The sequence below is a fragment of the Monodon monoceros genome, unplaced genomic scaffold (assembly GCF_005190385.1).
Source record: "Monodon monoceros isolate NGI ecotype Baffin Bay Population unplaced genomic scaffold, NGI_Narwhal_1 Super_Scaffold_9, whole genome shotgun sequence".
NCBI lineage: Eukaryota > Metazoa > Chordata > Mammalia > Artiodactyla > Monodontidae > Monodon > Monodon monoceros.
This window is the reverse complement of record NW_021703786.1, coordinates 49,973,078-49,991,038: the sequence shown is the minus strand read 5'-3', so window position 1 is coordinate 49,991,038 and position 17,961 is coordinate 49,973,078. Positions and strand designations below refer to the sequence as shown.

Sequence of the window (17,961 nt, the reverse complement as noted above, 5' to 3'; positions counted from 1 at the left end):
TTAAATTGGAGAATGTAACCGTATGCAAGTTATATACCTCAATAGAACTGATTTAAATATATAAATTTCTAAATAATGATGTACCTTATATCTTCAAATATACATAAAGAATAGTTAACAATACAGTAATGTTTTGCATATTTCTTGCTTTATAACATAGCTTAGTTATACTAGCAATACATAATCTGTATCCTGCTTTTTTCACCAAGCATCATAATTACTCCTGTCATTTGAAATTCATCTAATTGCATATTAGTTTTAAAGAGAAATTTCAGATTAAGGGGCTATACATTCAATATGTATTTGTCTGTATGCAAAACAGCTACTATGAAGGTGAATTTTTTTTTTTTTTTTTTTGCAGTACGCGGGCCCCTCACTGCCACGGCCCCTCCCTTTGCGGAGCACAGGCTCCGGACATGCAGGCTCAGCGGCCATGGCTCACAGGCCCAGCCGCTCCGCGGCATGTGGGATCCTCCCGGACCGGGGCACGAACCCATGTCCCCTGCATCGGCAGGTGGACTCTCAACCACTGCGCCACCAGGGAAGCCCCTGAAGGTGAATTTTAAAGTGACAAAAACTGTAAGTGAATTTAAGAGCCTCTAAAATCACATCTAAGTTAAAACTACAAAAATTTTCCATTTTTATAAGTTAGACTGGCAATTTTATATGGTTCAACCTAATACATTAAATAATACAGATGAAAATCTTATTAATTATAAAAGTATGACAAATACTATTATACTGCTTTAGAAGTAGTGTGCATTAACCAATATTTTATTTGTTTTTATTGTTTGTGGGTTCAACAACGGATGACAATCCTTATTTTTGTTTAATCAATCCTTTTTCTGATTTGAAATAAATAATTGTCCTACCTAAATTACTTTAAACAAACCTGGGTAAATTTACTCAGAGCATAATCTATTTCATTTGGCGGCTTTACAAGGTTTGGAAGAAAAAGAATATGCTCCCTTTAAGAAGGCAGTGGAGAAATCATTAACCAGGAATTAAAAGCCTTTGGTATGTTAGGAACAAGATGAAGGATAAGAAATTAAGAGCAATTAGTGCTCACAAAGTAACAGTATAAAATAGGTTAATTAACACCTTTCTTTTAAAATTAGCATTCCTGAACAGATTTTTTTTTAAATTTTTTTCATTGAAATACAGTTGATTTACAATGTGTTAATTTCTGCTGTACAGCAAAGTGACTCAGTTATACACATACAGACATTCTTTTTCATATTCTTTTCCATTATGGTTTATCCCAGGATACTGAATATAGTTCCCTGTGCTATACAGTAGGACCTTGTTGTTTATCCATTCTATATGTAATAGTTTTCACCTACTAACTTCAAACTCCCACTTCATCCCTCCATCATCCCCTCTCCCCCTTGGCAACCAAAAGTCTGTTCTCTATGTCAGTGAGTCTGTTTCTGTTTCGTAGATAGGTTCATTTGTGCCATATTTTAGATTCCACATATAAGTGATATCATATGGTATTTGTCTCTCTCTCTGACTTCTTCACTTAGTATGATAATCTGCAGTTGCATCCATGTCCTGAACAGATTAGATCAGAGTCACCAGAAGCCAAGAAAAGGCCCAGAACAGAGACAAAAGAAAGATGCTACAAATTTCCTCAGGAAACGAAGGGAAGCAAATATTTAAATAACTCAGGCTTGTAATATGTCATTGGTACTTAACACGGGCTTGGCAGAGTTCATTTCTTTTAACTCTTACTGTAAGCTAAATAGTATATCATGAATCTTTTCTGTTTTTTTTTCTTTTTTTTTTTTTGGCCACACGGCTTGCAGGATCGTAGTTCCCCAACCAGGGATTGAACCCACGCCCTTGATGGTGAAAGCGCAGAGTCCTAACCACTGGACCACCAGGGAATTCCCTATCTTTTAAGATTGAATCTCATCAATATATCAACTGTTTTCTGCAAGTTATATTTCTTATAGAAAAAGCAGAAGTAATTGCATGTATTAAAAATTGTTTTAGCTTCACTTTAAAAAAAAAATGCCTACTGAGGGACTTCCCTCGTGGTCCAGTGGTAAAGAATTCGCCTTCCAATGCAGGGGACACAGGTTCAATCCCTGGTCAGGGAACTAAGATCCCACATGCCACAGGGCAACTAAGCCCATGTGCCACAACGACTGAGCTCGCACGCCTCAACTAGAGCCCACGTGCCGCAAACTACAGAGCCCACTCGCCCTGGAGCCCGCGCGCCACAACTAGATAAAAGCCCACACACCACAACGAAAGATCCCACAGGCCTCAACGAAGATCCTGTGTGCCGCAGGCAACTAAGACCTGACGCAGCCAGAAAAAAAAAAAAAAAACCTACCCATTAGATCCTAGCTACTCTCAACAGGCATCTTGTGACAACTAATCAAAACGCGTGTAGGAAAAAAAAATGAAAAGGAAGATCAGTTACCCAAGAGATTTTGAACCCATTATACTATTTTAATGATGAAAGTAGCACTCCACTCATTACAGCATTTAGTAATTCCTTAGAGACAGCAGGTTTCAAGAAAAATTATTTTGAAATTATTTCAAACGTATAGAAATTGCAAGGTTAGTACAAATGATTCCAGTACACTCTTCACCCAGATTCCCTGTACTTTGCCCCATTTGCTTGCTCTGTTTTTTTCTAAACCATTTGAGAGTTAGCTACAGACATCATCATGCCCCTAATGTTAAATATTTTGACATGTACATTTTAAAAACAAGGACAAAAAAATAAAAACAAGGACATTCTCTTTTATAACCACAGAACAATGATCAAATTGAGAAAATTGAACACTCATATGATACTATTATCTGGAATACAGTCCATACTCAAATTTCACCAATTATCCCAATAACGCCCTTCATGTAAATTTTCTCCCCTGATGCAAGATCCAATCTAGGGTCATGCATTTCATTTACATGTCAAGTCTCTTTAGTCTCTTTCAATCTGGAACAGTTCTGTGGTCTTTTTTTACTTTCACGACCTTAATATTTTTGAAAAATTGTCTTACAAAACCCCTCAAGTTGGTTTCTCTGAAATTTCCTCATAGATTCAGGTAAAACATTTTGGGCATGAAGAGCACAGAGGTGCTACGTGTCCTTCTAGGTGACCCCCGACCCCCATCAGGAGGTGATCACCTGGTCAAGGTGGTATCCCTCAGTCTCTCCACTATGAAGTTGCCATATATCCCTTTGTAACTGAAATACTTTGTAACTGGGGAAATACTTTGAAACTATGAAAATATCCTGTTCCTCTTCAAACTTTCCATTGTTGATTCCTCCATGAATCAATTATTACTATAATGACTGCAAAATAGTCACTTTTCTAATTTTATTATTCCTTCTACATTTATTAGCTGGCATTCTAGAGGAGCTTTTCCTCTATCCCCTTTGTATTTTATTTGCTTACTTTATTCAGTGGGTTATAACCCATTATTGTCATTATTCATTCTGAGCTTATATTGACCCATATTGTTCTTTTAACAATGTGGGAGCTGGCTCCTATGTTCTTTTAACATTTAATACCATAAAAGGTATTATCCCAACCTTACAGACAAGGAAAATGAAGTGGCTTACCCTTTTATAAAGGTAAGTCAAAGTTTGTTGTAGAACTGGACAGTCTTTCAGCTGGCAAGTTAACTAAAAGCTCAGTTATAAAATTTACAATTGTTCCTTTCTGTTTTTTTTAAATTTTATTTTTGGCTATGTTGGGTCTTTGTTGCTGCATGCGGGCTTTCTCTAGTTGCAGTGAGCGGGGGCTACTCTTCATTGCTGTGCCCAGGCTTGCAGAGCACAGGCTCTAGGCATACAGGCTTCAGTATTTGTGGCTCACAGGCTCTAGAGCGCAGGCTCAGTGGTTGTGGTGCACGGGCTTAGTTACTCCGCGGCATGTGGGATCTTCCTAGACCAGGGCTCGAACCAGTGTCCCCTGCATTGGCAGGCAGATTCTTAACCACTGTGCCACCAGGGAAGCCCTACAATTGTTCCTTGCAACCATCACTTACAGCACCCCATAACTATGCTAGCACCTAGTTTTAAGAAAAAAACAGAAAAGGAGGGGGACTTTGCATTAAAGTAAAATAACAGAGTACTCTTAACATTTCATTTCAACACAGTAGACCATAGCATTTAAATCTACTGGATTCCTAAAATGGTCAAGAGTTTAAAAGATCCTATTTACTATTCATTATTATTTTTAATTACATCAAATACATATTCATTCAATTCTATGACTACCCTATGAGGTATGAGGTAGCTATTATTATCTCACTTTACCAATGAGAAAAAATTTAAAAGATAAGTCAAAGAGGGACTTCCCTGGCAGTCCATTGGTTAAGACTTCACCTTCCAATGCAGCAGGTGTGGGTTCGATCCCCTGGTCGGGGAGCTAAGATCCCACATGCCCCCTGGCCAGAAAACCAAAACATAAAACAGAAGCGATATTGAAATAAATTCAATAAAGACTTTAAAAATGGTCCACATCAAAAAAAAAAAAAGTCAAAGAATCACATTTCAAAAGGCCTAGATTGTTTAATTTATTATCCATCACCAGATACGTGGATTTTACCCAGAACCAAGAAGTCTCCACCATCTGGCAGGGGGTAAGGAATGAAAAGGAAAAAGCAAAAACAGGGAGTAAAACCAGTATTAAGTTGGAACTTGGTAAATCTGGTTCCTGGAAAAATCACAGAATCACTGCCATAAAGGGCATCAGCTATAGATCTAATAACCAATGACAAGTGTAAAATCCAGGCCATAAGGGGTTTGATAAAGTCTGCTAATGTATTTAGAAGGTTAGGTGAGTGAGTCTCTAAAAAAAGAAAATGCTATTAGGACAAGCACTTGTAAATCTTCATCAACAGTAGAAAGGCCATCTAATAATGTCATATGTCAATTATACCTCAACAATAAAGAAAAGAAAAAAGAAAAGAAAAGGAGTAGAAAAGAAAAGGCTGTGTACTTAGAAGTCTAACTGCAGTCTGGGCTACAGAGGCTACACAGAGTGGTGGAAAGAGCACTGGACCAGAATTAGGAGATCTGTGTCCCAAATTTCTAATCTGTACAACTAAGAGGTTGGATAACTTTCTCTCTCAAGGGCCTTCCAGCTGCAAAATTCCTTAAGACACAAAACTGCACTTGCTGCTGAGCGTGACTTAGGCAAGGCATGAATCATAACGGGGAGGTGAGGCATCTGGAGTGCCATCACTAAGATCAGTCCAACAAATTTAACTTATTTCATTCCATAATGTTACAAATTTGGCTTAATTTCTGCATTTCTTCAGGAACAAGAAGGGGGATAAGAAGCAGATGGTGGGGTTTAAATATTTGTTTTCAATCCCTTATTTTTCATAGCTTCAAAATATGCAGTTTCCACAGCATTTTAAAATTTGAGAGTTGCATAGTGGTATAAACATTATGTCAACTACAAAAATATGCAGGACATGAACTGGTAACATATACGAATGAAAGTCACCAAAGTATGACATGAAATTGTAAACAATATTTGCGAGCAAAACTCTTTCAAAAAACATTGCTCTATTTTCTCTTCAATGAAAATCACTTCATTCTTCCTTTCTTCCTTTTATCTTCCCTCTCAACCTCCCTGAGTCCTAACAGAGCAGACAAGACTGCTGAACCCTTTCTTTGTATGAATCATAACTGGGTAACTTTTCCTATACGTGACACCAACCTTGAAACGGTTGACTCTTCAGAGACATGATGGGCTCTAGCAATTTACCCTTCCCAGCAAACGTTCACCTTTCATTCAATTTGTGGGCTGCCACAGAGCCAGGTACAGGCGTACTTGGAACGTACTGACCAATTTCTTCTCTCTTAGAATGGTGTTCATTTAAAACATATTTTTTGTAGTTCAAATGGAACTTCGGAAATAATAGAAACTTACTGATTAATAGGCTCCTGAAAACAACCTTCCCCATTTTGTTGAATGACTCCAGTTCCCTCAAAAGCTGACAGATACTGAAACGGCCACATGGCCCTGGTTACCTACTGTCATGAGTCTCAGTGTTCTGTTGCTTTAAGTTTACTTTACTTACTCAGACTCTTCTCAATGCTCAGTATAACTTAAGGCTCTTTCTTCCTCACACCCTAATGTGTTTTGTTTTTTAATTGGGGTATAGTTGCTTTACAATGTTGTGTTAGTTTCTGCTGTACAGTGGAGTGAATCAGCTATATGCATACATATGTCCCCTCTTTTTTGGATTTCCTTCCCATTTAGGTCACCTCAGAGCATTAAGTAAAGTTCCCTGTGCTATACAGCAGGTTCTCATTAGTTATCTATTTTATACATATTAGTGTATATGTGTCGATCCTAATCTCCTAATTCACTCCACCCCTCTCTTCCCCCCTTGGTGTCCATACATTTGTTCTCTATGTCTGTGTCTCTATTTCTGCCTTGCAAACAGGTTCATCTGCACCATTTTTCGTTGAAGAAATCAATTTAAGGCAAAAATTTATTAACCTTTGGCTTTAATATTGTGTAAATTTTCTGAGGCAGATCATCCAAGAATCCAGTTGCTTTCCATATTTAAATAAACTCACATTTAACAAATCAGGATATTTGCTGATTTTGGAACTGGCCTACTAAAATAAGCGGCCTTAAACACGTATAAATCCAAAAGGGGGAAAAAAACGGCTTCCCTACTTAGCAATTCCAGTTCTGGGTATTCACCCAGAATAATTCGAAGCAGGGTCTTAAGAAATATTTGTACATCCATGTTCCTAGCCACGTTATCCACAATAGCCAAAACGTGGAAGTAACCCAAGTGTCCACCAACAGATAAACGGATAAACAAAATGTAGTATATACATACAATGTAATATTAATATTATTCAGCCCTAGAAAGGAAGGAAATTCTGAAACATGCTATAACGTGGATGAATACTGAGGACTTGACGCTAAGGGAAAGAAGCCAGTCATAAAGGGACAAATATGATTCCACTTACATAAGGTACCTCAAATAGTCAAATTCACAGAGATGGAAAGAAGAATGGTGGTTGCCAGGGGTTATGGGAAGAGAGGGAATGGGGACTAGTTGTTTAACGGGTACAGAGTTTCAGTTTTACAAGAAGAAAGGGTTCTGGAGGTTAGCTGCACAACAATACGAATGTACTTAATGCTACTGAACTGCACACTTTAAAAATGGTTAAGATGGGAAATTTTATGTTATGCATATTTTACCACAATTTTTAAAAATTCTTCTCTATGTCACAAAGCTAAATCCTAGGGTTGAAAGCCCTTTTAGTCTGAACTACCACATTATCCATCATTTTACCGACACTCGGCAGGGTGAGAAGTCAAGCGAGACAAATAGCTCTTTCTGAGTACCTTATGCTGCTCAATGACAGGTGTGTTGTCCGAAATAATTAGCTTTTAAAAAGGAATAGCCTTAACTCTCCTCTGGAGCTGGTTAGTGACTTCAGTTTCCCTTCATTAAGTTCTTGACAGCTCAATGTCCTCACATCTGTCATCGTTTGAGAGACTGATTCCAAGAACATAAATTGCTTCAAGGACTAGGCAACAAATTTATTCTGGTTCATGGGGCAGATCTGAACCCATCTGTTTTCTAATCAAAAGCCATATTTGAATCAGTTTTGTTCCATCACAGGACCATACTAATGGGAGCAACACAATAATATGGTATTTTCCTCCTTTCTATCCATGCGCTGTAGATGACTACAGGAAACACAAATCAATTAAAGGCATGAGAGCATCCTCAGAAACAAGGTCTTTGCAGACCGTAGGACCTTCTACCTTTTCAGGTTTTATCTGTTTATTCTTCAGACCACAGTGATTTTGTTTCCTCTCATTGACATGGTTTCTTCCTGAATTACATAGTCGATAATATTCTTATTACCAACTTACCTTAATCTTTTTTGAAGCTGTAAACTGTCATGGATGATCCTTTTAACAAACTCTAATTCGCCTCCTTCTGCCATGATCTCTGTGATCCCTCCTGTATTTACTGAGCTAGGTGGGGGTCTTCGAGGGTTTCGAGAGTTTACTCCCTGAACAACACAACAACAACAAACCCTGGTGAAAAACCTTTATACCTTAAGGCCAGCTCTTTGACTGTAACCTGGTTTTACACAAGAATGCTTAGACATAATTTCCATTTCCAGGTATCATGCTAGATTTGGGATTTAAAAATCGTATAATCTTGGCATTTGAAACAATGGCATTCATGCAAATACTCTCTCCCAGGGTCTTTACCTTCCATCTTTGTGATTAAACATACTAACATTTTACCTTTTTTTTTTTTTTTTTTGCAGTACACGGGCCTCTCACTGCTGTGGCCTCTCCCGTTGCGGAGCGCAGGCTCAGCGGCCATGGCTCAAGAGCCCAGCCGCTCTGCGGCATGTGGGATCTTCCCGGACCGGGGCACGAACCCGTGTCCCCCACATCGGCAAGCGGACTCTCAACCACTGTGCCACCAGGGAAGCCCCATTTTACCTTTTTATCTAGCCAATTCTGTCACTTTTTCTTTATGTTTTCTCTCTTGGTATCATACACTGAAAATATTCCAACCAAAGATTATATAAATATTTTTTTGTTTTCTTCTAGTATTTTATGGTGTCACTTTTTTTTTTTTTTTTTTTGCAGTACGCGGGCCTCTCACTGTTGTGGCCTCTACCATTGCGGAGCACAGGCTCCGGACACGCAGGCTCAGAGGCCATGGCTCACAGGCCTAGCCACTCCACGGCATGTGGGATCTTCCCAGACCGGGGCACGAACCCGTGTCCCCTGCATCGGCAGGCGGACTCTCAACCACTGTGCCACCAGGGAAGCCCTATGGTGCCACTTTTAAAATTTAAATATTTAATCCACTCCTACCTCACACCATATAAAAAAATAACCCAAATAGATCAAAGATTTAAATGTAAAAAGCTAAAACAATAAAACTCTTAGAAGAAAATATAGGAGTAAATCTTCATGACCTTGCATTAGGCAACGGTTTCTTAGATATGACACCAAAAGCATAAGCAACAGAAGAGAAAATAGATAAACTGGACTTCCTCAAAAGTAAAAACTTCCAGGCTGCAAGGGACACCATCAAGAAAATGAAAAGACAACCCACAGAATGGGAGAAAATATTCGCAAATAATATATCTAATGAGGGACTTGCATATAGAATACATAAAGAATTCTTACAACAATAATAAAAAGAAAAATAATCCAATTTAAATGGGCAAAGGATCTGAATAGGCATTTCTCCAAAGAAGATACACAAATGGCCAATAAGCACACAAAAAGATATTCCACATCATTAGCCATTAGGGACGTGCACATTAAAACCATGATGAGATGCTACTTCATACTCTCTAGGATGGCTATAATCAAGAAGACAGATAAAAACAAGTGTTGACAAAGATGTGGAGAAATTGGAACTCTCATACACTACTCATAGTGGAATAAAAAATGGTGCAGCCATTTTGGATAACATTCTGGCAGTTCCTCAAACAATTAAACATAGAGTTACCATATGACCCAGTGATTCCACTCCTAGGTATACACCTCAGAGAAATGAAAACATGTTCACACAACACTTGTACATGAATGCTCACAGCAGCATTGTTCAAAATAGCCAAAAAGTGAATAAAACCCAAATGTCATCAACAGATGAATGTATCAGTAAAATGTGATATTTCCATACAATGGAATATTATTCAGCAATAAAAAGAAATGAAGTACTGATACATGCTACAATATGGATGAAGCTTGAAAACATATTATGCTTAGTGAAAGAAGTCAGTCACAAAAGGCCACATATTACATGATTCCATTTTTATGAAATATCCGAAACAGGCAACTCCACAGAAACAGAAAGTAGACTGATGGTTGCCTAGGACTAAGGGGGCTGCAAGGAAACCGAGAGTAATTGCTAATGGGTGTGGGTTTTTGTTTTTTTCGCGGGGTGGGTGATGAAAATGCTCTAAAATTGATTGTGGTGATGGCTGCACAGCTCTGTGGATATACTAAAAATAATTAAATTCTACCCTTTAAGTGGGTGAATTGATGGCACGTAAATTGTATTTCAGTAAAGTTGCTATAAAAAGATATTTATTTCTGGTGCTAGTTATAGTCTATTTCTTCATCTGGATGCTGGTTCTATAAGAATATTCACTCTGGAAAATCCAGTTTACACTCATGGCATGTGTACTTTTATGTATATATGTTGTATCTCAACATTTTTTTTTTTTTTTTTTTTTTTTTTTGCGGTACGCGGGCCTCTCACTGCTGTGGCCCCTCCCGCTGCGGAGCACAGGCTCCGGACGCGCAGGCTCAGCGGCCATGGCTCACGGGCCCAGCCGCTCCGCGGCATGTGGGATCCTCCCGGACCAGGGCATGAACCCGCGTCCCCTGCATCGGCAGGCGGACTTTCAACCACTGTGCCACCAGGGAAGCCCATGTATCTCAACATTTTTTAAAAGAAATGTACACCAGGATGTGGCTATTTTATCAACAGTTCTCAAATTTATCTGCACTGAAGGCTAAAATTTAGATTTCTTAAATCCTGCTTCACTTCATGTTCCAATCTAGAATGTTGGTATTGCTAATAAATTTCTGTCCACTTCCCCTCCCTGCCCGCAACCAAATTTAATCCATCTGGAATTTATTTTGTTATGAGGTATGTAAATGATACTTAAGAGTATCTGAGTGATTCTAAAAACAATTTATTCTCTCAAAGTTTTAAGCATACACACCCCCTCGTTTCCTTCTGATTAATATTATTCACTTTCTATTAATTCTTCTCTAGATGAAGGAAAACTTAGGTTAAATCAATAATATTTTATTGATTTTTAATAGGTTAGTTTTCTTAGCCAATGCATCTCTTTCCATATTCATAAGCAAATATATTTTATTTCATGAAATGAATATATTCATTTCAAGTTGGAAAGACTAAATAAGACATTTGTTTGCTATCAAATGACAGCTGGCAGTAAAAACAGTGACCCTCTCCTTAAGCCAATATGCCCAATGCAGTAGAGTAGACTGTAACCTAAGTTGGTCCAATCAGAAGAAATCCAAATGTTAAATGGTTTGGGGAAGAAAAGAGCTCTCTTCTCACCCTCTCCCACTCCCCAAATATTACTCTGCCACAAGTAAACCAGCCTGAGAACAAAAACAACCAAGGGCCCGATAAGAGCCAAGAGGAACCTGAAAAAACAGAGTCTCAGCCTTGATATTATTATGAACTCCTCGATCAAACTGTTCCTGAAGTCCATGCTATTGCTGGATTTCTCAGATATGTAAACCAATAAACTTTCTTGTTAAGTCAATCTGAATTGGGTTTTCAGGTGCTTGATACCAGAAGCATCCTAACTGATACAGCTTCCAAAATAAAAGTTGCTCTTATCTTGCAACAAGGAAAACTTAACTAAATATTCCACTACTTTAAAGCAGAAGATATCTTACCTTGGCTTCCAACTGATTGGCAAAAAAGGGAGGGTTGCACATGCAAAAGTCATAGATTATCTCAGATTCTTCTTTAAGAGCATCCATCAGGAGTGTCTTCTGTGGTACTTTTACCACTAGGAGAAAAAACAGAGACTGTTAACTACGATTACGACTGTGGTAGTTTTCAAATATGTCCACAAATTCTTTGCTACTAGTCCCTTCAAGAGGTAGAGTTCGCTTTCCCTCTCCTTGAGTGTAGCTTCACTCAATGACTCGCTTTCACTGAAGAGAATGTGATGAGCGTGATAGGGTATCACTTCTGACGCTAGGTCATAAAAAGCAATCCGGCTTCCTCCTTGCCTTATCTCTTAAACTACTTGCTCTAGGAGAGGCCAGCTGACACGCTGTAATGATGCTCAAGTAGCCCTGAGGAGAGATCCACATGGCAATGAACTAAAGCTTCCTGCCAAAAGCAATGTAAGTGAGCCATCTGGAAAGCACATCTCTACCCCCAGGCTTTCAGAGGGCAGCCTCATGAAAGACTCTGAACCAGAACCACCCAGCTAGGCCACACCCAAACTCCTGACCCACAGGAACCACGAGATTATTAATAAATGTTTATTGTTTAATGCCGCCAGATTTTGGAGTAATTTGTAACACAGGAATGGATAACTAAAAAACTCATTAATAATATATTAATATCTCCCCTTGTGATATGTTTAACACTAGTAAGAAAAGCCTATTTCTTCCAAAGAGAGATATAAAGTCTCTTTAATGACAAAAAACTAAAACAAAAACAAAAAACCCAGCCCTTTATATATATACAATAAGCACAGACGTAAAAGTTAACTAAGCATTAAGGAGATTTGACTGTTTGTAGCACAGTTCCATGTACTAAAATAAAGACAGCATAGTTTAATCAAAACTAAAAGGATTTTCTTCCTTTTAAAAATCTTGGTGACTAGGTTACTTTATACACAATTGATTCTCATCTTTAGTGGTAGCTGTGTTCTATAGTCACCACGAACACTGAATTAGTGAATACTGAACCACTAGCTCCTAAGAGAAATACATGATTAGGTAAGTTTGAGCCTCTGGTCCCAACATTTTCATCAACCGATCAATACATATCCTTACTGATTCATCAACATTGAACTCATGGCCGACAGTACTATAACATGTCTGAACGAAACTTATCTGGCACATGTATTTTCTCTGTAAGGCACATCATGGCCTTCTTGTACTTAGGAACGCTAGGCAGTACTTAAGCACTGTTTTAGGGGACATTATAAACAGCAACATCACCAATAAAAGCACAAAACTGCAAAAAAAAAAAAAAGAAAAAGTGGTACTAAACAGACCATGAAAAGGACACTTGTTTACAGTATGAGAGCTGAAACAAGACAGCAGGGCATTGCCTTGTCCAACTTCAGCTGGGAACACGCATGCTGGGTGACTCAAATTTTTTGCCACTTTGCACGTGTCTGTGAATGATCACAAAAGTACCATGAGTATTGATGTGGAGGCTAAAAATAGCCCCTAGTAGGCACACTTTAGCAAATAGGCAAATTCACAAACACAGAATTCACAAATTATGAGGATCGACTGTGTTTACTCTGTTTCTTTCTGAGTTAATTCTGGTAACAAAGGAGCAAACCAAATTACAATGTACCAGATTGTTTTAAATTACCAAAGTTTGTATATTAAAGCAGAAGACAATGAGATGTGTTAAATTAGAAAGATAGGTTAATAAACGAAGCTTGAAAGGAGTATTTATTCTACAGAGCTAACCTTTTTTTTTTTTTTTTTTTTTTTCAGAGCTAACCTTTTATAAGATCCGATAAGTTATTCTGTTCCACATTCTTCTTTGCATAGTTGAAGCACATGTCATCTACTTCTGTTGCAAGGAAATACCAGCCATTTAAGGTTGTTCCAAGTAAAGGATAGATGCAGGATGCCCCAGTACCTAGTACGGTAGGAATTCAAAACACATTGCACACACCTGAGGGGAAGGTGAGACCAACAAGCAAAAACACCATTCTTCACTTCTTAGAATTTCCTGTAGCCTCAACAGCTTAAACCGCAAGCTGGTACTGATTACACACATACTGTGGCTACTGGCTTCATGTATGTTAGTCTTAACTCATAATTAGATTCAAATTTCCTAGAGGGTAGAAACCTTACTGTCTTCTTTGTATGCTGTATGTAAAATGAAGTATGCATAATTGGCTGGTGATCAAGAAATACATGACTGACTAACTGAAAATTGTCAAAGCAATTTAATTTACTTTATAAAAAGTCTTCATTTTAAATCTCTCCCAAACTTGATTTTCTTGAAAGAAATCAGTGTTATTTGTTAAAACACCACAGTAATATCTTAAAATAGATCAATGTATACATCCCATTCTACAAAAGCAGAAAAAAATACATAGGGTATAAAATTTTTATAATATTAAACCACCCAATTCCCCTCATATCTATCTGTAAGTTGTTACCTGAAGGAAACCAGAAGTTAAACAAAACAAAAAAACCCTAAAAACTAAAGAGAGGATTCATTTCTTAGATGTGGAGACATGGAAAAACATTTGATCCAGATCCAAAACATCAGTCATTGGCTTGCCCCACCATAGTTTCAAGGGAGACGTTCAAAGGCAAATGGTCCAGGCAAAAATCTCTCTGACAACTAGGGTTTGGTCCTAAACTTGCATGTAGAACCTCTAACCATAGACTGGACAAGTATATGTTTGAGTATATACTAACCACAAATAATTGCTTTTACAACCTTTAACTGATCTTGGCCAATAAGATCCTAAAGAGCATACTCAAGAGAAGAAAAGCTGGTGTTCTTCTCGGAGGCCCACAGTAGTCAGCCCATACTAGCCATTCCACGCCCACTTTCCACTGACCACATCATGGTGCCAGTCTAGCCTTCTAAGGATTTGGCAGGAAGAGCTGGAGACCAGAGATACTCCTAACCCAGAGGAAAGCCAGTCTCATCTTACTGCTTCCTCATTAAGTACTCAGAACAGACTAGTAAAAGACATGACAACAAGTGATAGCCAGAACATTTAAGCTCTGACAATCACAGTGATTGCTACACTCCCTATCATGTTCACCTAACAGCATCCTGGCCCTGATGCTACTGGGCAAACATCTCCTTGGGGATGTGGGAGGTGGTGCAGGAAGGAATGGTAAAGGGTACTCAAGCTCCTCTCAGAGTTCACAATTATTTAGCCCCTGCTAGCCACTCAGAATAAGGAAATTAAAGAAATTTAAGTAGCACTTCCAGCTCTGTAGAAAAAAAATCCAAACCAGATCCCAGGCCCTTGATTCTCATACAACTACCCCTCTCTTCGTACTTCAATTTCATTTAAAAGGAAAAAGAAAAAAGGACACCTTCCCTCAGCTGCCCTAATATCAGGTGCCAAGAGGGTAATAAACGCAGGTAAAAGACCTGTCCTTCGCCAAAAAAAATCAAGTTTCTCAATTCTTAAGACCAGAAGACTTGCATTCTAACATCCTGATCCCCTCTGAAAGGTGAATGACATTTTTAAAAAATTTTTATTTATTTATTTTTGGCTGTGTTGGGTCTTTGTTACCGCATGCGGGCCATCTCTAGCTGCGGCGAGCAGGGGCTACTCTTCATTGCGGTGTGCAGGCTTCTCATTGTGGTGGCTTCTCTTGTTGCGGAGCACGGGATCTAGGCACGTGGGCTTCAGTAGTTGCAGCACGTGGGCTCAGTAGTTGTGGCTCGCGGGCTCTAGAGCGCAGGGTCAGTAGTTGTGGTGCACAGGCTTAGTTGCTCCACGGCATGTGGGATCTTCCCGGACCAGGGCTCGAACCCGTGTCCCCTGCATTGGCAGGCGGATTCTTAACCACTGCACCACCAGGGAAGCCCATGAATGACATTTTTAAATGGGTAATAATCCTTGTAATGATAAATAAAAATGAAAAGTGTATAACCATAGAATTAGAGCAAACTAATGGAGTCTGGGGGAAGAATTTATATAAAACCCTAATTAGAATGAATGTGATTTCAGCAAGAGTGCCCCTTGTGAAGAGCTAAAATCCATTAACCTCCTATATCCCCAAGTGTTATTTTAGAGGGTTTGGGGCATAATTAAAATAAATTAGTACTAAATAGGCTCTCAAGCTTTTAAAGCTTTTTATAACCCATCAGCCAATCTTCTGCCATGAACATAAAAGAAAAAAAACTTTTGTTAAACCCCATTATTTTTACATAGTGCTTAGTTCATATTGGATGTTCAGAATTTTGAATGTTGAAAGAATGATGTATTTATACATCGACATTCAACAAATCATTTACTGAACACCTACTGTGTGCCAGAAACTTTGCTAGGCTTTTGGATATTATAGTAAGCAAAAAAGTAATAGGCTCTGTACTTTGTAATCTAGTGGCAGAGAAAGACATTAATCAATCAGACAAGTGAATGTGTAGTTTAAAACTAAAAAGAATGCCATGAAGGAAAAAACATGGTTTTCTAAAGCTCATATTCAAGGAAACTATCTTATGCTGGAAGGTCAGAGAAGGTTTTCTTGAGAAAATAAGGCTTGAGTTGACAACTACAGTACAAATAAGAATTAATGAGGTGAAGGTGGGAAGTTCCAGGCAGAAGGAACAACATGTACAAAGGCCTGGAATCATGACATCTTATTAGAACAAGTGCCAAAAACAAAAAAGAGAAGAATATAAGATGAGGCTTAGAGGGACTTCCCTGGTGGCGTAGTGGTTAAGAATCCACCTGCGGGGACTTCCCTGGTGGCACAGTGGTTGAGAGTCTGCCTGCTAATGCAGGGGACACAGGTTCGCGCCTTGGTCTGGGAGGATCCCACATGCTGCGGAGCAACTAGGCCCGTGAGCCACAACTACTGAACCTGAGCTCTAGAGCCCGTGCGCCACAACTATTGAGACTGCGTGCCACAACTACTAAAGCCCACGCACCTAGAGCCCATGTTCTGCAACAAGAGAAGCCACCACAATGAGAAGCCCATGCACCACAACAAAGAGTAGCCCCTGCTCGCCGCAACTAGAGAAAGCCCGCGCGCAGCAATGAAGACCCAATGCAGCCAAAAATAAATAATTAAAATAAATAAATTTATTAAAAAAGAGAAATCTATGAGGCTTAGAGAGACCTAGAGAGAGACCTAGAGGGCAGGAATCAGACAATGAAAATTCTAATAGGCCTAATAAAGGTTTCAGGTGTTTATCACAGAAGCAATAGGAAGCCATTAAAGTGGTAAAGATGTGCTCAGATATGGTTTATACATACTTTCTGGAGAATGGAATGGAGGGGCAACAGAGTGGACAAGAACAGAATAGTTGAGAAGCTATTCTGTAGACAGGGAGAAATGATGGTGACTTGGACTGGGATGGTGGCAGCTGAGAAGGAGAAAAATAGATGATTTAAGAAATATTTAAGAGAGAAAAACAGGAAACGGTGATAGACATTGTCAGTGAGAATGGAGAGAAGTCAATATCAAGGACGACAAGATTAGGAAGAAAGAATATGAGTTTGGTCTTGGATGTCACGAAGTCTGAGAAGGTTTTGAGATATCCAAGTTTCTCATATATTTGGGACTAGAGTTCAAGAAAAGTAATCTGAGCTGGAGGAATAAACAATTTGTAGGTTATCTGCATGGAAGCAGAAAATAAAGTCATAGATATGGATGAAATTGCCTGGAGGTAGAGTGCTGAATAAGAAAAGGGTTAAAGACTGAGCTTTAGGGATTCTCAACATTTAATACAAGAAAGTAAGCCTGAAAAGGGGAGAAGAGTGACTAGAAACGAAAACAGAAAACCAGAGGAGTCTGGTGTCGTGGAAGAAAATGGAGGAGAGTGCATAAAGGAGAAAGGAGGGGGTCAATAAATGCTGCTGAAAAGCTCATGTATGATGAGCACTGAAAACACACACAAACGCTGAACATTTACTACTATCTAGAAACTGTGTTTCCTATTAACTATGTTTAGAAATAGGGTCCACAGTTTTTAACTTAATTCTTCACACTTTCTATAAAGGATTAGTAAAGGCCAAAAGATTAACAAATTTCAAACCCTATCAAATGAAAATACTGGCTATGACAAAACATATAATGCATTTATAATCGCAAAACATACCATGGCTTCATTTCCTTCTGCTTCTCTACTTACATTCCCAAATGAATCAAACAGGACAGTCCTCCCCATTGCAGAAGATTACAATTAAGAGAACATCTTCTTTTAACTCGATGTCTTTTTTCTTCCCTTTAATTTTGGATTAAATACCTTCTATAAATAATCACCTAAGAGATTCCTAAAAGTATTCAGTCCCACATGATCTTTTATTAAGTGACCATTACCACAAAATCCCAATATAGGGACTACTGTACTAACACCAAATAATTCAGAGTAAAAATAATGCCCAACTGACACAGACATCAACGTGGTAATCTGAAAAGCTAAGAAAACAAGGGCCTCACTTTCATTCTGCACTTCTCTTACCCCCTTGCTCCATCTGGTGCTGACAATCCCTTCTCTT

General features: G+C 38.7%; 1 protein-coding gene across 3 annotated transcripts in view; it reads right to left on the bottom strand.

Moving 5' to 3' along the window:
• METTL16 (methyltransferase like 16) overlaps nucleotides 1–17,961 on the bottom strand; it is a 62,720-nt gene that overhangs the window by 26,396 nt on the left and 18,363 nt on the right. For 2 of the 3 annotated variants that reach the window (XM_029211230.1, XM_029211232.1), the window contains 3 exons: nucleotides 13,251–13,391; nucleotides 11,444–11,559; nucleotides 7,892–8,034 (listed from right to left, as the gene is read on the bottom strand). In XM_029211230.1, coding sequence (XP_029067063.1) covers nucleotides 7,892–8,034; nucleotides 11,444–11,559; nucleotides 13,251–13,391 — 400 coding nt within the window. The remainder of the gene's footprint in view (nucleotides 1–7,891; nucleotides 8,035–11,443; nucleotides 11,560–13,250; nucleotides 13,392–17,961) is intronic. The other variant, XM_029211231.1, reaches the window with a different exon arrangement.